This window comes from Betta splendens, chromosome 11 (genome assembly GCF_900634795.4).
Source record: "Betta splendens chromosome 11, fBetSpl5.4, whole genome shotgun sequence".
Lineage (NCBI taxonomy): Eukaryota > Metazoa > Chordata > Actinopteri > Anabantiformes > Osphronemidae > Betta > Betta splendens.
The window spans coordinates 9,433,037-9,455,718 of NC_040891.2; the positions used below are offsets into that span (position 1 = coordinate 9,433,037).

Genomic DNA, 22,682 nt, shown 5'->3' on the forward strand with positions numbered 1-22,682 from the left:
ACCCAACGACCGCGCCAAGACGCCCCCGCTGCGAGGAGATGTTTTGTCCGGGGATTCTTTTCCTTTACAATAAACGTCCACTTCCTTGTTGTATTTTCGAGCCAGCCGTTCGTCACGCTCGTGGCTGCTTTCGTCACTTCCTGTCGAGGCGTGACCATGGATGTGAATGGAGCACGAGACCGCGGCAGCGACGAGAGGATCGATTGTGGGGTCTCGTGAGTTTCACGCTTATAATAAAGCTCATCGATCAGCTGTTCGCTGTCGCGGCGTAGACTGGAGTTAAGTGCGTTGCCAGGAGGTCCTGTTCGCCTCCTGAGAGACCACCACCGCGAGGTTTAATTATTTAGCCAGCCAGCTGTTCTGGAGCTGAATGGAGAATAGCTTCATTTGTTCATTGACGGGAAATAAATAACAAGAATGTTAGTAATAAGCAAAATGCGAAAACAAAGACTGCTCCAGATTCTCACTATTGTTTTCATTGTATTTTCTTTCACCCTGACAGGTAAATAAGTTGACTGAATTATCCAGAGGGATGTGCACATAAGAATAAGTATAAAATATTAATCACGTGATTCAGTGACATTATGGTCACAGAATAAGTCCAGCTGAAATAAGGCTTGAACCTGAATTCCAATGCGGAATGTTCGACCCGTGAGCACACGTGGACAAAGTCCAGCAAGGCTTCCTGCACTCACATGTGGTGAAGTCTGACCTGCTGACAGAGTCATTCAATCTTTACACACGTGGCTCCAGGTCCTTGTCATGCAGCGCTAAACAAACACGACAGTAACTCATGCTCCTGCTGCAAAGGAGGCAGGAGGCAGCCCCTCGCTGCAGATGAGGCTGCTTTTGTCTAATCTCGTCTATCAGACGCTTCAGATATTCTTGCAGGAGATTCTGGCCAGATTCATTCATATTTGTAACTACTGTTTCTTACTTGGGAGTAAAGCTTCCAGCCTTTTTGGACCTCTGGGTAAATGTGGACATAAGCTGCATGCAGGCACGTTCGGAGCGTGTGTGTGTGTGTGTGTGTGTGTGTGTGTGTGTGTGTGTGTGTGGTGGGGGGATGGTCTTGGGGATTTTTGGGGCTCAATCCTTAAAGATAACAGTAGGTAAACTGTAGGCATTTTTCATAATTGTTTGTAATAATAGTAGTATTAAGTCCAGGGTAATTTCATTAATTTTACATTGAAGCATCCTTACACAGATGGCGGTGACATCACACCTTAAGACAAACTATCCCATTCTTCCAGCTGTTTCTCTTGATCAAACTGGCTCAACAGCACTGCTCCATATTTACCTCCTTGCTATGCGACAGTGATGAGAGGAGGAGGAGAGCGAGACGTGAACAGAACATGAGGATGGACAAGAGGGACACGCTGGTTAATCTCAGCCCACCCGGCTCAGCTTAAACTCTGAGTCAGGACCCTGTCATTCCTCTCCTTCCCAGGCTATTGTAGACACTCTCTCCAGCGGACGCTGGGAGCTGTTAAGCTGGCAACTGGGAACCCAAGAGCCTGGTGTCACATGAGAGGCCTGGCTGGAGTCACAGCGGCCCAGGAAACTATTCTTAGCTGCAGGAATGTACACAGTGGCCTCATGGCGAGCTCCACAGAGCCTCACTGGAAAGCCTCATCCTCTCCCTGTGTCAGAACCCTTCACTCGCCCCGGCAGTGCGGACGTTCTCTCTGGACTGTGTTTGATTAGGTCGGAAGCGACTGTTTCCTCAGAGCAGGAGGTAAGAACTCTTTCGGTTACAGGCGTCGCTAGTGAACTGCCAGCAGGTGCATTAGACAGACGTGAGCTAAGCTTCCGATATCCCCAGTGTAACAGCAGTGCTTCTTGTATATTGTGTAGACATAGACTGTTGGGCAATCGAGCAATAAAACGTTTAAAAAGTCTAAACTGGATGAACTGTACATAAATAATATTAACTTATAGTGTATATACAGTTTAACTGGTCCATTAGTGGCAGTGTTAACGTTGAAGGTTTCACAGTGTGATGTGTCTTTTTCTGGGTGTGTACCAGCAGTAGTCACTGGCCTTTACAATAACATACATTAATGATGTAGGTCCAAACATATCAGACTGACTGAGGATGGTGTCATGAAATGATCACCACAGACTAGAATCAGGAAGAGATGCATTACGGCTGTTAAAAAAGGAACATGACAGGCAGAGAGGCCCTCGGAGACTAATTCAGAGTGAGGCGCACGCAGATGGCGTGTTGACACAGCTCCCATAATGTTTGCGGCGATGGCCGGCTTGATAACAGATGTGGCCTAACGCGACATGGATGCATCAAGATCGAAGATTAGAAGGGGTTCAAAATAGAAATGTGCGAGGCTGTGGCTCATAAGTAAGGACAGCTGCTCTGCAGGAGCGGATAAATGAGACGAATAGTCTGAGGGCAGAACTGGAGACAGACGACGCGTCAGAACGAGGAACATCCAACTGTTCCGGCCTGAAAGTGCTTTTCGCTCCACAACAAAGGACACAACCACTTCAGAAGGACACATTTCATAATCGTGAGCCCGTCTGTGTGCAGAATGGCCCGCGTTCTCCTTCAGGGACTGTGAGCTTCCCTCCCGCCTGCTGGAACGTCCTGGTCTCCAGCAGCCCCTACTTCCGCGCCATGTTCTGCCGCGACTTCCCGGAGAGCAGCCAGGCCCGCGTGAACCTGAAGGGGGTCTCGCCGGACGCCCTCAGCGGCATTGTGGACTACGTTTACACGGGCTGCATCAGCATCACCATGGAGGTGGTGCTCCCCCTCATGCAGGCGGCCTCCACGCTCCACTACGGGGGCCTCTTCGAGGCCTGCTCGTCCCTCCTAAAGGAGCAGCTGAGTCCGGAGAACTGCCTGAGCATGATGCGGCTCTCAGAGATCCTCCCCTGCGAGAGTCTGAAGGAGCGGGCGAGGGATGTCATCTATGATGATGTCATCAAGTGCGAGAACCTGGAGGAGCGACGGCCACAACGGCCACAACCGCTGGCGGCCGCTGATGGCACATCAACGTGACGGTCATTGTGACAGAGCCTGAATGGACCCTGCAGAACACAGGTCTATCCCATTTGCACATGTGGTTTCAAATGACGTGTTTTCACTGAGACTTTGTGTTAATGTTTTGATAGTGACTTGCTCATTGAGATGATTTTTATGCATGTACAGTGGAATGTATGTGACATCTGTGGCTGTACGCAGTAAAGGCTGTTTTCCACTGTGGTTCCGGTCACTGGTCACGTCCCCTTCATACACAAGGTCTCATTGTTGACGTAGAGGCAAAAACAAGCTGACAGAGTGATCAGGTGATGCGTTTGCTCTAATTACATTAAGAGCCAATGAAATCCTGTTATGGATAGAGGATCGTAAGGAAACCTCTCCTCTATTACAAATACTATGATGTCACTTCCATGACATCAGATTATGTCTCAGTTTTCAGACTCAACCCATTAGTGCTCCAGCTAATCCTGCATTTCACCACACTCTGACAGCCTGTGATGCACTCGCTCATGTCTCCGTTGATCCTGAAACCTGACAAACGAAAGCGTGTGCGAGGTCTCCTGCCGTCAGACGTCGTGTGCTCCCCTCCGTTACCCCGAGCAGCGCCCACAACACAGAGCCGCTGCTAAATACGCAGCACGTGGACACTGTGTTTGCTGACTGTCCTTCCATAGAAACAAGAGTGTGAGGGTCACCCTTCCTGCAGGTTATTTTCAGTGGCTGTTACTAACAGGATAGCCTCTCACTGCTACTGTGGCCCAGTGCACACAGACACACTCATGATCGGGTCAGATACACAACGGGCAGCTGTTTTGAGTGATGGAGGGTCTTCCCCGCTGTGTTAGCACCGAGGCCACTTTACTGTATTATTGTGATGCAAATAAGGAGGTTTACACCAGAGCAGACACTGTCCCACCTACACACACCTCAGGCATGGTCATCTCTGTGTGAGCTACTGTATAAAGTCTTTGAATATAGTGAAAGTTTTTTTGTATTTCTTTCAAAAAGGAGGAATATACAATAGCAATTATTAGAAAGCAATGGGAACACATACTGTAGTACACTCCTGCTGCCACCTGATGTCACCAAGACAACATGGATGTCATGGGGCTGGTTTATCGCCCCCTGGTGGCCAACACGACTCTACACTTTATTACTACAGATTTAACATGTAAAGAAACGTAAAAGCAACATAATGGGTCGACTGAGTCAAAGGTAAGAATCTTGATTTTATTGTTTCTCGGATAAAAACAGATCACAGTACAGCATGCACACATTCCTGACAGGTCTAAAGTAAATGTGGTCAGATGTACTACTGCCTTTGAGCAGGAGATAATTCGTTTGCAGGCTCTGTGCTCCTGTGGTGACAACCGTCAGCAAACACGCTATGAACAGATGTTTGAGTGATCAAATGTTCAAACCAAATGTTCATAGTGTATTTGTTGACAGTTACACACCTAAAAACACAACTACATTCAGTTGAGTGGAGAGGCTTCATCAGCCATCATTCTTAGTGTTCAAATAACAGGTTTCCTTTATGGGGGGAATGCTGGGAAATGGCCCCATGGGCCCCCAGACTGTAAAAAAAACTGAGAACAATAATTATTAAGACAAACCCTAATGGTAAATTGGTCCAAAAAAGTGCTTTCTGCATTTTAGAGTAGCTTAACACTGAGGATTAAATAAACTATACAACTGAAATAAAATCTGAAAATTACATATTGACACAAATAACAACACCAGTAAGGTTTAAAAAGAAGAATTTCAAATAAAGAAACTCCAGAGGCAAAAGAAAAAGTTTGTTTTTTTACACTTTAAGTGTTTTATATTAAATTTATATTAGAACAATTAACATATACACATTCAGAAACCCAGAACTGTGCTCATGTTGCCCACCTTAGAACATAAAAGGGCAAGACACCAAGCTGTGGATTACCCCAAAACGTGCCCTACCAAGTTTATGTCACATATGTACAATAGGTCCATAATTACAAAGGCATTAAAGAAATTACATTTTGGCACCAGGCACAGAATTGAAAATACATTTAATATATATATGTACTAAAAGCTAAAACCCGCCCAGAAAAATAAACTGGCTGTTCTCACTCTTTGATGCGACCATCAACAACTTGAGATGATGGTTAATATATTAGAACTGCTAAAAAAATTCAACATTTGGCATAATTTGTCGCTGGAAGAATAATCGAGGGCAGGGGCCTGGCAGAGATCTGCCCCAGCAGACCTGACAGGAGGACCTACAGTGCATTTCTGTCAAAAAGACAATCGGCTGCTCTTCCTGAGTGCTAGACGTAAACGGGAGCTGGAAAGCGTATCGATAGCTAGGATTGGGGCTGGGTCTCTGTAACATCTGACCTGCTTCAGGATCTGCTCTTGTACAGAAGAACATACATTCTTCTGTACATTCTTCTTCAGAAAAGTGACATCAGTGGCTCAAGCCAAGCCACCAGGCGCTGAAGTGTCACTGAAGCATGCCAACCTTTCCTGAGTGGGGTAAGGTAGAACCTTAAACTCTAAAAAGGGAAGAGGACGTCATTGTCACAAAAAAAAGTATTTATACTGCAATGACCCTGTTCATGTCAAAAATAGACCAAGAGGGATTTTTTATTACACTAATAAGCTCTGTGTGAACAGAAGTGCACAGGATCCTGCTCCTACACCTCATTGAGGGTGCGCTCTGACGGCCTGAAGTTCACCGAGCTCGATGACGACATGTAGAAGGACTGGGTTTTGCGGTTGAGGCGGGCGCGCTTCGTGGCCACGCACAGGCTGCGTTTGCTTGAGGAGATGATCTCCGTGATGAATTTCTTGCAATCCACGCAGACCTCCATGGTCACCCAGTCCTCCGTCAGCTCCCTGGGCAGCTCCGGTTCGGCCTCCGAGTGCCCGTCTTTGTAGCTCGTACTGCTGTGTCTGGACAACCTGAAGAGAGAAAGAGAGACACACACACACACACGTTGGTATCATTTTAAATCACCAAATGTGTTCTGCATATTAGAAGACCCAGAAACACGGTCAGAACCTACCTGGAGACACTCCTGCGCAGGCTGTGCCGGCTGGGTCCAGACCCAAACGGGTTCTTTTCTGCCTCAGCAGGTGCAGACGCCGCCTCTTCTTTAGCCATAGCACTGGGGCCCAAAGAGTAAATGGGCAAAGTGGAATAGGGCTTAGATGGCAGCCGCATCTGAGATACGAAGAGACAAGGTTAGAAAAGACTTATGATCAGGTCAGTACTCGCCAATAACACACACTAACACATTTAGCCAAGTCTGACTCTGCGGCTTCGTACCTTTCTGGTGCACTGTGAACACACAGGTCTGTGGGAAATTAAAAAGAAATAACTGTCAGGTAAAATTCTACAAATATGCTGCTGTATTTCAATCAAATGGTTTCAGAAGTGATTCAATTTACCTTTTGCAGAACTGACAAGTATACGACCAGGTGAAGAGGGAGAATTTTTTGGATCGACATGAAAAGCAGAGCTAGAAGGGAAAGAGTGACTTGTAAAAACTGCAGACGCATCAAACCAGATCTCAGCAGACGCTTCACGCGGCGTCTACCTTTCCTTTCTTGAGAGCGTTGTAAATGTCTTTCCACTGTTGAAACTTCTCCAGCTCGGCCTTGACCAGAACCTGCCTGATGTGCATCACTTCCTCCACCGTCAGAGCCAGACACTCCACTGGGTAGCAGAACTCCTCCTGGAAGAGACACGTCCACTTAAATACAGTGTGCAACTAAACATATGATCCAATATGGCGCAACAACAAGAAGTGAGCAGTGAAGTGAGTGCAACTCAATGGAAGTCACACAGAATGCACCAAACATGCAGCGTAGTGGTGAGGGTGAAAACACAGAACCTCTACTGAAAGGATGATGTAACAACCAGGTCCACTGCTTTTCACAAACACTTTGCTTCATTCAATTATTCCATTTGCTTTATTTCTAACCATGCGTCTATATTTAAAAAGTTAAAAAAAAAAAAAAAAAGAATCTGAATGGTGACTTTTCTGTCCTGCATCGATCAGTTAACGATGATGTTTCATAACTGTTACGTCCACTTTGTTTTTTATTGCAGCCTGTGATAGTGAGTGGTGGTCACACCTGGAGATTTGTTACATTGCCAGGAGTCTGACATTTCCACCATCATCATCATCATCGGTTAATGCATCAAAGGATTGAATGAATGAAAAATGCTCAGGGAACCTAAATGTACATGAAGTGTGTGTGTGTGTGTGTGTGTGTGTGTGTGTGTGTGTGTGTGTGTGTGTGTGTGTGTGTGTGGCTTGGTGTTTTTGCTCCTCTAAGTTTCCACTGAGCCATTTTCAGTATGGAAGTGATCCCCTGGTTCAGACGAACATCCACAACACAAACCACTCTATGCAATGGCGCTCACAGCGATATGCATTGATGGCATGCAGTGACAGCAACGTACCGTGCCCTGAGCACCGCTGGCCGCCTCCACCTGACCAGCAGACAGAGGGACAAGACATTCAACCAGCAAGTCCCCATGTTCCAATAAGCTTCATAAGGTCTAATACAACAGCTTAATGAGTTTAGAGGATATTTTACCAAACGTTACGTCATTATTTAAGGCCAAACAAAGAAAAACGTTTTGGATGAGGATTCATACGTTTTTTTTTTTTCCTAGGCAGTCATTTCCCTATTGCGTGTGTAATGAAATTTCAAAACCGTAAGTCTCGTGGTCGCAGCAAATTGATCTGAAAGCAGCAGCGTGAAGTGAGGAGAGTTACTATTTGTTAGGAAAAAAAAAAAAACTTCTATTTTTCCTTTAGTTTGAAGCCAGAGTTCCATGTATCACTCTGAGGGTGAGACTGAAGCAACGGTCTAAATAGCCTTGGTGCAGCGTCCTGTGGTTCCTATTATGCCAATTAACCTAACAGGAATGAGAGAACCAGCGGAGGCTCTCGGAACTAGTGAGCTCATGCTAGACGAACGTCCAGTCACGGGATAGAAGGAAACTCAACAGGTTTATTGTACGTTGGGTGACGCTGCTTCATTCAAATGATATGCAATGTGCACATGTCTGGTGGTGTTTGGAAACGCTTCATTACCAGTAAGGCTACGGAACATTTGATCCGATAGGACACGGAGGGAAACAAATCATGGCAACTCCACAGTATAACGCTCCAGTATACATAAAATATGCAAATGTGCCCAAACACTGGATTTCATTCAGCATTTCAGTGTTTGTGCACAAAGGTCAAAGTTAATAATTAATCTATACCTTATCACTTATATGAACATACCAAAGACTTGGAGCTCTGTCTGGATGGTGGTGCAAAGGGGCGGACACTGGTGGGGGAGTCCTTCTCCACAGAGTGCCTCCTATGTGGAGGCTGCTGCCTTTCAGGCCGTGGAGCAGCAGGAACAGGCAAGAACTTTGGCTGAGCTGGAAACGAAAGAGCAGAACGCATGAAACCACAGTTCAAAGATGAACGGAGACAGAAAGGTGCGTGACAGTGTGTTCAGGCCTTTACCCTTCTTCCCGATAACAGACTCGGGAGAAGTGTCCTCCAGCAAAGACGTGGACATGCTGGAGCTGCTCAGTGAGGGCTCCTCCTGTGCAAAGATTTCAGGAAGTGAATCATAATGACATGCTCTGGATGCTACAGATCAAATGGCGATTCAGTCCAATCTGTACGACAAATACTGAGAAGCATAAACGAGTCATGATTTTAGAAATAACTACAACAAAACCACTACTGTCTTGACCCCAGTATCCGCTTCATCTGCAAAGATGGGGACATGCTGATGATGAATGTTTTTATTATTAACAGGATCATCAGACACTTACATCGGACTCGGAGCTGTCTAGCTCGGCCAGCGTGGGTGCTCTGAGCAGCCTTTTCCTTTGGCTGAGCGGCTGAACACCCTGACTGGACCCCACCGCTCCACTGGCCAGAGACTGCGTGCTGACCGCCAACTTCCTGCGTGCATCAGGAGTGTCTGGGGGTGGAAGCAAGAGGGTCAGAGATTCATTCATGACTGCATTATCAGTTGAACAGTGATGCTGTGGACCTTAAATCAATGTGGAGCTCAGCAGCTTGTGTAGTAATTACAACTGCATTGTTAGTTATCAGAAAGACATAAAAATTCTCAGATTATTAGTTAATGTTGAGTTTTGACAATAACATGTCACCTAAATGAGTCATTTACCTGAGCTACGAAATAAGTCCTGAGGAGTGCTGATGCTTTTCCCTGCACCTGTAAAGCAATTAAGGGAATACAGCCTTTAACAGGATCACACACACACATTAGTATTTACATCCCTAGCAGCAGACTAGCACACAAAGGGGGGATTTGACACCACGCATCTGTCAGACCACATACGAGCTGACTGGGTGCCGTGTAACTCAGATACACTCACACATAGATGCTGTGTGCATAGCTGGGAAGCACAGAGGGAGAGGTTAGTGAGGGGAAGGTGCCAGGGAAGCAGAGAAACACAATGAGTGCAGGCGCAGAGCAAAAGGTTTTCCCCCACGTCCAGTGAGATTATGGTCATCCTGAGAAATGCTATTTCATCCCTGGCCTCTTTCCAATCATTCGACAGGTTTATGTGATGTAGGCTGTTGACACCAGTTACGCAACACATATTCCTCAATGAGAGAGGATTAGGGTGACAAGGGGCAGACTGGCTGCAGGGACAGTGTTGATCTGTAATCTCAACGGCTGTCCCTCATCGCTGGGACTACTGCCAGTAGATAAATCCAAGCATCACTGTTTCATCTAAAATGTACTGAAGGCCCATTATCATATTTTGCTTTTACGCTGCGAGACCTCATTGAACATTAATTCAGCAAATGTCACGTTAACATCATTTAGCCTTAGTTTATCTTGCAGATGTGCCGACTCTCTTTTTTAGGGTGTGAATGTGTAGGAAATGACAGTGTTCAACACATTCATGAGGGGACAAAACAAATAGTGCATTCAAACCCGAAAAATAGCATTGAATCAATAAAAAAAAAAACGTCAACAACAGGACAGAACAACAACAGGTGACATTTGAATTTACCTGATGAGTCAAAACTGTGAGACATGCTAAGAGGCCGCATGACTGACAGATATGCCCATGTTTGAAGGATAAAAAAGAAAATGGAAGCAGAAAAAGAAAATCATGAGCGTCAATGAATAATCCAAGTATAATCTCAGATCTTTAGCCTGACTTTGTAAATTTAAAGACCGGCCATTAGTTGTTGGAACCCACATACTCTCCCATATGTGAGATTATGTAACAGATGCTGACTGTAACCTCCTCTCAAGTCCTTAACAAAAGGGACCTTTGTATACTGTACATTATTATCTCCAATTGACCACTTATGACCACTACATACCAAAAGGATTATTAACTTCCCATGCTGTCTGCTTTCAGAAGAAGAAAGCCACAAAATACAGCATAAAAGTCCGTTATTTTACTAAAAGAAAAAGGTTATGAACTTGTAGAAGTAGTACATAACACCCAAAGAAAAAATTACCAGTATCTTGTAAGAAAACCCACTGCCCTGCTGACAGTGATCCCTGTCCACACACTACGACGCGTCTGATTAAATGAGCAGCTACAGTTTAAATAGGAAGAAAGCAATAATCATAATGGAAGCTGTTAGGAATGATTTAATAATGGTCAATGGCTTCTGACCAGAGTGCAGCAGCAGTACTCAAAGAGCAGTCGTGCAGTGTGTTAACAGCCCCAGTGAGAAAAATTAGATGTTGCTAAAAGCATTTTTTTCAAGTAGAACAAATTGCTTTAAGTCAATAAATCGTGCAAGGCTATTAGACGCTACAACAATGTTTGTTTGTGCCTGCATGATAATAATACAGAAACGATAGAAGGTCTGATTCCATGTCTCACCTAGACGGCTTCTGCGGATCATGTCCGGCGATACAGGCCTGAGCTTCCGTTCAGCTTTGATGTCCTCCAGCAGCCGCTCATGGAGACTCCTGGGTCGTGGAGGATGGGGCTTCAGCTTACGGGCAGAGACCTGTGATGACTCCCATGTTAGCAAGTTGGCTTTTACTCCTTAAGTGTGTTTTCACTATGGTCGTGTACTTAAAAAAAAATGAATGAATACATACATGTTGACCATATTGTACTATCATTTGTGGCTATAGTCTGAATCAACCTTAGAACTGAGGGTTTAACTGAATTGTGTTCTGGGAGATGAGCGGTGCTGTGTGGTGCACTGCTTACAGGGTTGAGAGGAGGCCGGGACCTGATGAATTCAAGGATGATTTCATGGGCGCTCTTCTTTAACCTTGGGGGAATGTCTCCATTAACCTGGAAAGACATTCATGCCCTTGTCAAAGTTGAAAAAGCTCCAGAAAGAGAACACATTAAAAAGCTTGAAACTATCATTTTGCAGATGTTATTGTGGCTTATTAAATGTAGAAACCCAATCATAATCTTCGTTCCATTGTTGTTTGGTAGAGAGATCCTCACCATGACCTTTCGCAGCTTGTAACGTTTCGAACGGATGTCATCCATCAGCATTTCATAAGGGGTCAGCTGATATTCAGTGGGCAGAGGGTTGTACTGACGTTCCTGAACCTTCTTCAACTTTACGCCATTACGTAGATCTCGCATCACCTGCACCCAGAACCGGGCCTGGTGGAAATAAAAAAAAAAAAAAAAACTGTTGCTAAAACAAAAAAAAAAAAAAAAGGAGGATGGTTACATGAATATGACAAGTAGATGCTCTTACCCAATCTGCATTTTGCAGTTCATTGAGGTCTTTAACAGGTTCCTCCCGAGTCTCACCTTCCATTTTTCGAAGGTTCTAACAAAGACATAAAAACACAAAGCTTGATATTCATACTTACATGTACCAACACAATCACAGCCTGAAATGATGCAGAGATCACTGAAAAACTGGCCATATTGTCATAGTAATCTGTTTAAATAATTAATGATGTTTCACATATGCATGTCAACATCCATTCATATTTATGCTGTACTGAGGGGAAAGGAATAATGGTAATTATTGTTTTACAAGTTTACAAGATTTCTATTAATAAACTAAAAAAATAGTGATACCTCAATTTGTCCTTTTTCAACTGTATTCATCCACATCTATGTTTACTGCTCCATGACAAACTGAATGAAAGGCCCATTGACTTTCCTAATTTGAAAGCATGTGTAATAAGTGATACAGTGTGTGTTGCCCATTAGCATTCATTGCTACAGGTTGTGCAACGCTGCCCGGTGGTCCCCTCGTGTAAGCTCCTTAAATTGCTCTAATAGGGTTATGCTTGATTCTATAACCATACATTACATAAGATTCATTAATCATGTATTCTGCAGCAGCCACGGTGGACATAGTGTACAAAACTACAGTCTGTCCAGCTAGAAATCCACGTGATGCTACGATGATTGATACCTATTAAAGGTCTGAGGTTGTGCTTCACATGCAGGGCATGCCCCAGAGCAACCGATTCGTCAGCAGATTTGACTTTCATACCTCCTTGGCACTCTTGATCTTATCCAGAAAGGTTTGCAACTCCCTGGTTTCGGCATAAAGCGCTCGACACACTGCCTGGTAATGGCTGGGGGCATCTGAGGGGCTGGGCAGGTGGGAAGAACACAGCTGCAAAGAAGCAATAGGTTTATTAATTAAATCATCAGTCCAACTAAAGTATTAGTAAGAAGGGTCCACTAGATAGAAGGTTATGGCCAGGTTTATGGTTTTTGTGACAGAGTAACAGTTATAAGAGTCAAGCATCGGCCACCATAGGCATCGTTCTGTCCTTTTTGGGATTTTATCGTAGTCACAGAGAGGCGATCAATTTATCTCCAGTAACACAATGGAAGAAACCAGATAAATTACATTTTTCCTTATTGTCTCAAAGGGCTGGGCAGGCCACAGGAATGTCTCCCTCAGTACAAAGTGTTTGTTCTCTTTGTCAAAACACAGGTAAATGGAACCAGATCAGTGGGAATATTTACAGACACGCTAAAAATACTGCTGCATTGGTGGTTTCCACCGAGGCTCAGGGTCAAATCTTTAAAATCTCTACTGCGACAAAAACACCAAAAACACTAAAGTCCAAACGTACTGTCCTGTTACTGCTGCTCTCACACATTCTGACTATTCCTGTCTAGGTGGGGCACCTCGCCAGCCCTGTCATCCTCTGTCAGCATCACGTTTCAGTGAACCATCACCAACCCAACCCACCTCTGTCTCACAGAAGGGAGGGATGTGAAGCATCTACCACTACGTCACGTTTAATGGCACGTTAACACCATTGGACTAGACCACACGCAGCACCGGCAGCGGACCTCACACCAACGACATATGGAGGAAACAGCTGTTCCAGTCCACGAATAGACGGATGAAATTATCGGTTTTACTTTCAGTAGCTACTTAGAGAAAGTACAGCGAATGAGTTCAAAGCTGAAGAGCAGAGTCAGTGTTTGGAGACATAAAAGTCTGTTTGTGCTGTGAAAATCTCTGTGCCATAAATTCTAGTTACACTCAAATACAAACACTTAGTCATAACTCTGATGTAATGCACACCACAGCATGTGTATCTTTGTATTTGAACTGCCCATTTCTCCACCATCAGGACTGAGAGAAGTCTAACGTTTTATCCAGAACTGAGAAACCTACTGTGATGATGTCCTGGTAGCTGCGGATGCCGGTAACTGGGCCGGTAGTGACGGCAGAGACCGTCTCCTCCTCCTCTTCCTCCTCCTCACCCTCATCCTCCTCCTCTGTGGCCTCGTAGCCCTCATCGGGACAGGGGTCACTCTCAGTTTTTTCAGGGTTGGTCATCATGTCGATCAAGCGCTCCAAAGGAGGGCTGAGTTCTCGCTCCTCATTTTCTTTGAGGCCATAGTCGAGAGCTTTGTAGATCATCACGCCCAACGAGTCGATAACCTGTAAGAAAAAAAAAAAATAAATAAAAATAAAAAAAAAAAAAAGGACCAGATATCTTAGATTATTGTTATTTTACAGATTTTTTTATAGGCTTAAGCATTAGGACTAAAACTATTTCTTTCAACAGCATTTGTACAGAAAAGTTCATATCTTCAACCCGTGAGCTGCAAGGACTCAGAACCATAATTTGGTGGATGATTTCATTTAGTCGTTTAGTTTGCTCCTCATTAATAAGCAGCATATGATCTTTTTTTGATTGTCGGCACTGCTCTACCTCGACCTCTGACCACAGACACCACTGCTCTGATGCCAGGACCAGTTTGTCTCATGTGCCACTGGTTTCAGCGATTTGACAGAGCATGCTCAGTAAATGGGGCAATGCTGGCAACAAACAAATGACAAAAGTAAACAGATTTTTACTGTCTTTGGTAAAGCATAAATGTCCTAATAATTGTGACTCATGCAGAACAGAATGGAGCCACGTTGTTGAAAAAGGGAGGTGTCCCAGTAAGACAGAGCGTTAATGTGCAGTGATAACAGATATTCCTGGATGTGAACAGGCTGGGTGCGAAGGAGCTGCAGCGTCTGGGAGTGTAGCGCCTGGAAGGGAAGGGTGTTGACAAAGCGTGTCTGGGCTCATGGGCTGCAGCCAAGCGAAGGGAAAGATCATTACATAACCCACGTGACATATAGAGACGGGGACACGCCCTCGTTTAGGCAAGTCGCATTAAGACGCCGTGAGTAAGACACGTCTGTTTCAGTTTCACGATCACGTTTTTAATCCATTTGTTAATTTAGCAACAAATGTGTCATTCCCTCCGCTTTAACATATGGGCAATTAAACAGTTCTGCAACACCGGACCTACAAAGATCTCTGATTCTACAGCTTTACATTTCTACTGGGTCTTTTAAAATGAGCGGGAACTATTCTATTCCATTTAGGGTTTTCCAATAATAAAAATGTCATTACAACACAATATAACCCTCTATTTAGAATTTTCCCAACATTAAACTTTATTGATACTACAAAGATCAATTTGATCAACCACAACCGTCTCCGTGTGCTGCTGATAATCCCGTCGCAAGGCCAAAATAAACATCCTATTCCTTCGCGTCTTATGTAACCTTATAATCCATCTGTAGGACAACAGGCCGTATAGTGGGTGGAGGATTCTGGACTGAAACAGGACAGGGGGTCCAGTCAGCTGCCAAGTGGATGCAATCCTTTACACTGGACCGCTTTCCATAAAAACAAATCAGATGCAGAAGGTCTGTCTGAGAAAGGATGCTTGACTAGATTTTCTTTAAATAGTTGTTATTAGTGGCAAACAATAAGTAGAACAAGCAAGCAAGTTTTAAAATCATAGAAATGGGAACTAGAATAGAAACACACATCATTAATTAACAGACTGTATAATGGTTTAGAATCCATAGTTTCTGCACTACAGAGTATGAAGAATAAAAGCCTGGGCTAAATGTAGCAAATACACAGAGACGTCTTGACAAACGGCTATAAATACGAGTCCCCACCCAGTCATTCCACAGGTTTAGTTTTATCTATGTGAAGCGTACAAGCCTATGACAGAAGGAATGAGGAAGAGGCATAATGAGTTTCAGTAGAATGCACTGCACATCACAATATCATGAAACCTTGTGACTCAGAGCAACGAGACAAATGCGGAGGAGCAGCAGGAGGAAAAAGGGAGGAGGACACACACACACACACACACACACAGACAGACAGTTGGGAAACCATCAGAAATTCCATTGCTGGGTTTCAGAAAGAAGCTGCAATGATTAAATGAAACCAGGTTAAACAGAAGAATGCCACAGTGGGTTATGTATATTAGTGAGGTAAACCACCAGAAACAGAAAAGCTTTATGTGTGACGGTACACAAATATAGCATTATGAGTCACATTAGTGTAAAATATGTATATTTATTTTATTTATATTTAGTATTGAGGATAAATGCAGCTTCTGTTCTGAAACAGGCTTCCCAGATTCCTATAAACGTTCATTCTGAGAATCTCTGACCTTTCCCATACTCTACAATTCAAAACACTCTTGCATGACATCATTGCCAGAGGTAAGAAATGTAGTTTTCCAACAATGACTGGTTTTGTACTAGACAACCTTTTCTCTTGGAGACCAGCATCAGAGGAGCCATCTAGATAATCACTGACGAACACCAAGAAAATGTTTTACTCATGAATAACCTCCTGTCTCCTGAAGGAACAGATGCGGTCATGCCAAAACCCGATCGTAATCGCAGCCAGCTCCCCAGCAGCATAGCTGGTGCTTGTGAGGTTTCCTCCCCACCGGAAATTTAAAAGTCTACATTCATGGAAGCTGCAGCAGTTGACAATGGCACGGTTGCAAATGTAGCTCAAGGCGCCGTTGAGGCCGAGTGAGTTCAGAGAGCGGCCTGATGAGCAGCCGTCAACGTTTGCTGCAGCAGTGGGGCAGAGGCATCCCGACACAGACGCTTACATAAGCAGACTGAAATGTGGGCCTTCCTCTGCGGGAGCGGATGCTGAGCCTCCTCTGGCCTGGAGCAGCGCTAGCTGGAGAACACGACGCGGCTCTTTCATGCATTCTTGTCAAAATCTGTCAGTTTCTTGTCCTGTGAAATCAACCAGAAATTGCTGAGACGTAGGAAAATGTCTTTTTGGATCCAAGGGGCAGTTCTGATGTTCATCACGGGTCATCATCTCTAGATGTCACCATGACAGCAAGGGGAAGTTTATACTGGTTGCACAAGCAGATGATACAGTGAATCCTTTTTTATGCAGCCTTAAGGCCTTCAGTGGTGTCAAAGGTTCCACTGTGACGTCCAGCCACTACAGTGGACCGCACTGTTTTATAGAGACATGAGCTTATCGTGCAGTGGATATGGACAGAATCTATGTAAATTAGGTTAGAGTGCTAGACTGCATTGACTTTGTGCAAGCTGTAAATGAGTCTGGGCAAAAGTGAAGCTGTAATATGAGCTAAATGTTTAAGAGTTGTCAATGTCAGGAAAAACAAAAGCATCCTATTGATTGGGATAAAAGCCGAGTGTAATGTAATGAGGTCACGGTACACGTCAGGCACGCTGGAGCCAAACTGGGTGGTGCGCACTGCAGGAGACTGTGTCTTTGACCTCAAAAGGGCGTCCACATAACAAATCACTCCAAAAACACTAAGCCCACCTGACTGAAAGCCTTCCCTGAAAATAAGCAGTTTGACATCAGATTCGCCAGGGAGACAGGACTTCCTGCAGTGGGAGGCACGAGTAGAAGTGACAGCGTCTGAACATTCACACACCTTCAGTCAAGCAACCTCACAAAGACCGATTTCCCTTTACAACCAGAGAGAACTGGAAGTATTCGTTTGGAATATGTGACTACATTAATAAAAATGAAGGCCAGTCTTCAAAGATCTATTTCAAGGTTTACCTCACGCTTGGCACTGGCAAACACACAGTCTCGGCAGCGACCTGGCACGCTGGAGAACTCCTAATAGGATACGACGACTAATCTCACCTTAATCTTCAACCGAGGACAAACTAGGCTAAGCTCATTCTGGAGCCCACAACACAAGGTGCACATTTGAAATTCTTTTCCAATAAATGGGATTTTCCTTTAACCAAACACAACGGAGCATCATGAGCAGTTGTAAAGTGTTTAGGCAATCAAATACCTCTGGTTTCTGTCTGACATACTTGATCACTGCTCTAACACGTTCTAAAGGTGTGAGCGAGGGGGAAGTGGGTCAACTCCACACATGCCAGTGGCTAAGACACGGGTACGAGGTATGTAGAATTGTAAGAATGGCGGAAAAGACACAGGTGAGTTGGCTGAACAACAAGAGGCTGAAACGACACACGAAAACATGAGGAACATGGTGAAAAGAAACAAGGCCGAGCGGACGGACAGACAGACGGCAAAAGCTGATTTGGAAAAACAAGCAAAATGCGCCATCAGAGCTGATGAGTGTGTCGGCGCTTAAACTACGCAAGGATCAGTACAATAAAACTTCAGAACAACAAGGTGTGACCTGACAACGAATACATGGACACATTTCCAATGAACTAATGAGGCAAACACACCCTGTTCATAGTTAGCATTTTAAAGTATAACAAATCACGCAAGGACACAGGACATCGCCTACAACAACATATTGCAAACAGAAAGGGGAAAACGCCCATCGGCATCAGGAAAACATGGATGATGGCCTTTGGTTAACCTGCACCTGTTATCAAGTGACCCATGCAAAAGACATGGCCTGTGCACACTTGTTCGTACATGAAAGGCCATCTGACTGCTCAGCGTTGACAGAGGCATCTCCCATTAGTCTGTGTACACACAATAAAGCCTGCCGAGGCTTCTCCTCCCAACATTATACACCGCAACCTGCTCGGACAAACAGACACTTGGCCACATGTCCTCTTCACGTGGCTTTGGTGCTGATGCCTGAGTGTGTACTAGCAGGAAGAACAAAGACGGGCTCTCTTCTAAGAGCTCTTCTGCATGAAAGTGCAGCACACACAATAACTTTAGAACAAAGAAAATAGTGCTTTTGGAGGAGAGCTGGCTCCCACTCACTCACATTTAAGTGCATCACAGGCCTAATCTCTGGGAAAACACTTGAAGGAATCATATCATAAATATATTATATTTGGATTATTATATTCGGATAGATAAATTACCTTTCATGAATAAAAACACAGGCATTACCAGAAAAAATAAAATACACCCAAGCACAAGAAAACACCCCAGACTGTTAACCACAGTAATGAGTGGAGTTGATGTCAATATGAAAATCTCCATGAAACTGACTCAATGTGGAGGAATTGTTTTGCTCAAGGGCAACGTCAACAATATTACAACACAGCTACCACATGAGCCTGTGTGGTGTAACTGCTCATTAATATTGACAGTGGTGGGCAAGCTGTGAAAACAGATTTTGAAATGGTGTTAAATGAACTGAGTAATGCAGCTGTAGAATGAAAACAAATATGACTTAATAACAAAACACAAACAAGGATTTATTTGAAGGTCTTAAAACCTATTTAGATAAAAATCTTATTTGGATATAAAAATGTATCCAACAAATAAGTATGCTGTGATGTGACTCACCTCCAATAATGTGGGGGATGATCCATATTTATCTATAATGACAAAAAGAAAATGATTGTTAATTATATTCAGACATTGAAGATTGTTTATGGTTATGATGAACATGTAGTTTACTTATCAGCAAGGCAGAGAACACCTTCTTAATTATTTAGCTGCACATGCAGTACAATAACACAACGTCTTCAAGTGAATGGACAGAACATACCTACACCTTGTACAGTGCTAAGCAACATCAAATATTAATTCACGTGTGGGGATTAGAGCGGAGAGCGGATGTAGCCGCAAGACGAGAAGCTGCTGGAAAGGTTTAATACTAGACGGCAGCGCAAACAACTGTAAATCCGGCGACTGTGGCCTCTGCTCACTACTCAGGTACTGAAAGGTGAGAGCACCTGCCTCTGAAGCAATAAAAAAAATAATAATAAAAAAAAAAAATTGAAAAGAAAATTTGAAAATTCCAAAATGTGAAAATTCCAAAACGTGAGGCAGAATGTTGATAGACCACAAACCTGTTCTCCGACATAGAGAGAATGACAAGAACTTAGAGGCTTTCACTTTTCCTTATTAAACGATTATAGTATAATTACTTCCAACCAGGGCTTTGATAAGTCGGTCAGGTTATAATATAGCAACGATGCTGTAAACAAACCCAACTCGATCCATTTCTAACTATACAATGACACCACAAGTGTTAAAATATAGCATGTACCAAAAAAAGCACACGCCTAAATTAACTACACTTTAGGCATGAATCATTGAAAATCTTGGAGTAAACAAGTCACATCTTGATGCAGTACTTGGTCTTGGCCCCGTTCCACACAACATGAGTTAGGAGCGATATCCCACGATGCTCAGCATAAACTGATCCCACTGCAACACAGTTGGAGGATCTTTGCCTTTCTTGCCTCCATCAGGGCCAAAAAAAAAGGACTTGTGATCTGTGATACTTCTAGACTATTAGCTTTGCATCACAAAAACAAACATTGGACGTCATTTGATAACTGACCCAAGCATCAATGCAGGGCAGATAACGTCTTGATATCAGGCAGAGGTTGCAAAGCTCAATGCTGGGGCGTTGGCCGAGTTGTGCCACCCTGCCAGTGACCTATGTGCATACATGGGTTGCGTAAGAATTGACTTTTTTTTAGTAGAACTGATCTGTAGTAGAACTTCTTATAGCTCCACTGACCCTCATAAACAGAACAGGGCCGAGCTGTCCCAAAAATACCCCATCCACAAGCCAGATGAGCAGCAATGGACTCTCTGTAATCTCCAAAATCAACTCCAGTCCCATCTCAAAAGTCTGTTCATCGTGTCTGTCCTATTTTCGGCTGTGCCAAGACACTCGGCAGCATTGACTAAATCTGAGAGCAAACATGGTAAAACTGGTTAAATATACAGAGATGAAGCAGAGGTGGGCCAGGCAGGGCAGGGGGGGGGGGGTCTCACCACCGGACAGAGCAGGGAGACACATGAACAAAGGGTGGCTAATTGGTTCCCAGGAGAAATAGGACACAACCTCAGGGCCTGAGCCTCCGACGGCCACACCTCCTCCACCTACGTTAATGTTCACCTCTCCCATATTAATGGAATGCAGTTGAAGACGTGCAAGCCTCTGATACATCATGTCCATGTTTCTGCAAGGCTGAATTCAAGGAATGCTGCAAATCTATTTAAAACCTATAGTACAGAGTCTCTGGTGTGGTTTCCAGGGCAGAGTTTTCTTACTTTTCAGGGTGATCGTTAAATCAGGGACTGACCCCACGACAGCCAGAACCATAACTACTATATTGTTTTCCCCATGCATGAGTGCAAACCCATTCCTGGCTATATTAAAAGAGCCAGACTAGACAGAACGGGAATAACTTGTTTTACCCGTGGACCATAAGCAGCCTATCCCTGTCCAGAAGGTCAAAAAAGTAAATAGTGCAGCGTTTCAGCTGCTTCTTCCATCGAAGACGAGTCATTAGGACAAAAAGGTGTCAAAAATAATGGAGAATGTCCAAGATGACATGCAAACGTCTAAGTGGACAAATTATTATAAAAGAATGTAGAGTTACTGCTTTAAAAAGGGAACTTTAAAGGTTATAGGTGCTGCTTAATGACTAAGCGTTTAAGACCTGATCATCAGCTTCAGCTGGAAAAAAACAAACAGGCACCTGGACTGAAACAAGCAGAACTGTGTCAACGCGTCCACGTTTTGTGTTTATGTGACGCTGATCACTGATGTGACGGACCGCTCCGCCACCGGAGCCCATCACATGCTGCATTGTTTACTGGCAGAAGCGTCGACTCGGAACCAGCCATTCACAGAAACGGAGCCGTGTTTCCAGGCGCGCGTGATAATAACGAACGATCCGCGGTGAATTATTAAAAGCGGCATCGGGCGTCCGTAAACGCGTTCACCACATGGCTGGAGGCGGCCGCCACAACAACATGGCCTCTTTGTAGGGATGCTCCGTGCGCTCGGCCTGTGCGTGATGGGAAGGAGCACGCGTCGTCGTTGGCACTAGCTCACACCGGGGCGACGTCTGCGTCAACGGCACGCGGCGGGTCTCGCTTCGTTTACCTGCGTCGTCTCCAGCGTGCAGGCCGACGGTCCCGTCCCTCCCGATCCTCACGTCCCCGGGTCCCTCGATCCTCCTCGGGCGGTGGAGCGCGGCGGCGCCCGACGACCTGGAGCTTCTCCTCCGATGCTTCTGCGACAGCGTCCGGCAGCACTGGTAGCACACGGCCCACGCCTGCTCCTCGTTTATCGGCTGGCTGTACAGCGACAGGATCTCTTCCAGGGAGATCCCGTCGGCTCCGTCGCCGCAGTCCATGCCCGCGTCCCCGGCGTTCGAACCCCGGAGTGCGGTGGGCGAAGTCAACATCCCGTCTTCCGTCCCCGGTGGCGTGGCCATCGTCACGTCATCGGAACCTCATCGCCGCTAGAAGGGAAACGCCAGAGAAGTGTGACACGCGCGGCGCCGCACCGAGCCCGCGTCAAGCTGCCGCTCAGCTGTTGTCTCCCGGTGTGAGCGAGCGAGGGGCACCAACGGCTCTGAGTGCGCCACAGCTAACGGCTCCTCCGCGTGGTCCTAGCGCCCGCCCTTTAAAGGCGCGTGCCCGCCGCTCGTCACCCCACGCAGGATGTCGTCATCTTATCTGCCAAACAACTTCCGCCATTACTGCAATTTATTTCTTCAAATATTTCTTTGTCAACAATGTTCGTTTTATGAAATTATTTTGTGTTATGTTGCTAATAGAAACGTGGGGAGATTTTCCGTCTATTCCTGTAATTTCTTAATTTTAATATATTTAGATTTTGTTCCAGTAATGTAATTGCAGTGACACTCTGCCTCCGCTGTCTGTTAATAATACAAAGTTGAAAACACAGTATAACAGCTCAGCTCCTGCCTGTGATTTAACTTGACCACAGCTCCATCTCCTGCTGACTCTGCTGCATCTCACAGCACTTTAAATAGTCCTCGTCCACTGTCAGTCAGAACATACAGAGGAAAGACAGCTGTGGATGTGCTGGTGTCCTTATTTATCTATACTTCACTGACAAGAAAGAATTTGCTTTGTTAAATTGTGTATTTTCTAAACTCAACTATGATGTGATGATGTTTGTCGTAATTGTGGGTTTGAACATAAAGAACAT

General features: G+C 44.8%; 2 protein-coding genes across 6 annotated transcripts; one reads left to right on the plus strand and one right to left on the minus strand.

Annotated features, from left to right (window-relative positions):
* Nucleotides 1-75: 75 nt before the first annotated feature.
* klhl38a (kelch-like family member 38a) lies at nucleotides 76-11,389 on the plus strand. Of its 2 annotated transcripts, none has more exons than XM_029166347.3 (3): nucleotides 76-215; nucleotides 1,254-1,738; nucleotides 2,549-3,223. In XM_029166347.3, exons 2-3 carry the CDS (start codon nucleotides 1,583-1,585, stop codon nucleotides 3,017-3,019), a joined length of 627 nt encoding a protein of 208 aa, XP_029022180.1. In that variant the 5' UTR covers nucleotides 76-215; nucleotides 1,254-1,582; the 3' UTR covers nucleotides 3,020-3,223. The 2 variants fall into 2 exon arrangements, 1 of the variants encoding a protein (XP_029022180.1); XR_005898302.2 differs by lacking the exons at nucleotides 76-215; nucleotides 2,549-3,223 and adding exons at nucleotides 8,818-9,006; nucleotides 10,894-11,389 and having other exon boundaries at nucleotides 228-1,738.
* spire1a (spire-type actin nucleation factor 1a) lies at nucleotides 4,218-22,125 on the minus strand. 4 transcript variants are annotated; one of them, XM_029166341.3, is made up of 19 exons: nucleotides 21,606-22,125; nucleotides 19,037-19,068; nucleotides 13,645-13,914; nucleotides 12,496-12,621; nucleotides 11,740-11,814; nucleotides 11,478-11,642; nucleotides 11,229-11,315; nucleotides 10,890-11,019; nucleotides 10,056-10,097; nucleotides 9,197-9,244; nucleotides 8,835-8,986; nucleotides 8,518-8,599; nucleotides 8,287-8,429; nucleotides 7,452-7,481; nucleotides 6,580-6,717; nucleotides 6,431-6,501; nucleotides 6,309-6,336; nucleotides 6,046-6,203; nucleotides 4,218-5,941 (listed from the first exon to the last, which is right to left on the minus strand). In XM_029166341.3, the coding sequence occupies exons 1-19, from the start codon at nucleotides 21,937-21,939 to the stop codon at nucleotides 5,674-5,676; spliced, it is 2,379 nt and encodes a 792-aa protein (XP_029022174.1). In that variant the 5' UTR covers nucleotides 21,940-22,125; the 3' UTR covers nucleotides 4,218-5,673. The 4 variants fall into 4 exon arrangements, with proteins under 4 accessions (XP_029022174.1, XP_029022175.1, XP_029022176.1 ...); XM_029166342.3 differs by lacking the exon at nucleotides 7,452-7,481 and having other exon boundaries at nucleotides 21,606-22,124; XM_029166343.3 differs by lacking the exon at nucleotides 10,056-10,097 and having other exon boundaries at nucleotides 21,606-22,123.
* Between the last annotated feature and the right edge of the window lie 557 nt (nucleotides 22,126-22,682).

What these genes read in the sequence shown, in the direction of transcription:
- klhl38a (XM_029166347.3), top strand. Translation starts at nt 1,583, where the DNA reads ATGTACACAGTGGCCTCATGGCGAGCTCCACAGAGCCTCACTGGAAAG. An exon ending in CTGTTTCCTCAGAGCAGGAG is followed by an intron (nt 1,739 to 2,548) that starts GTAAGAACTCTT and finishes GTCTGTGTGCAG; the next exon opens with AATGGCCCGCGTTCTCCTTC.
- spire1a (XM_029166341.3), bottom strand. Translation starts at nt 21,939, where the DNA reads ATGGCCACGCCACCGGGGACGGAAGACGGGATGTTGACTTCGCCCACC. An exon ending in GCACGCTGGAGACGACGCAG is followed by an intron (nt 19,069 to 21,605) that starts GTAAACGAAGCG and finishes TTGTCATTATAG; the next exon opens with ATAAATATGGATCATCCCCC. An exon ending in ACAAGCTGCGAAAGGTCATG is followed by an intron (nt 11,316 to 11,477) that starts GTGAGGATCTCT and finishes ATGTCTTTCCAG; the next exon opens with GTTAATGGAGACATTCCCCC.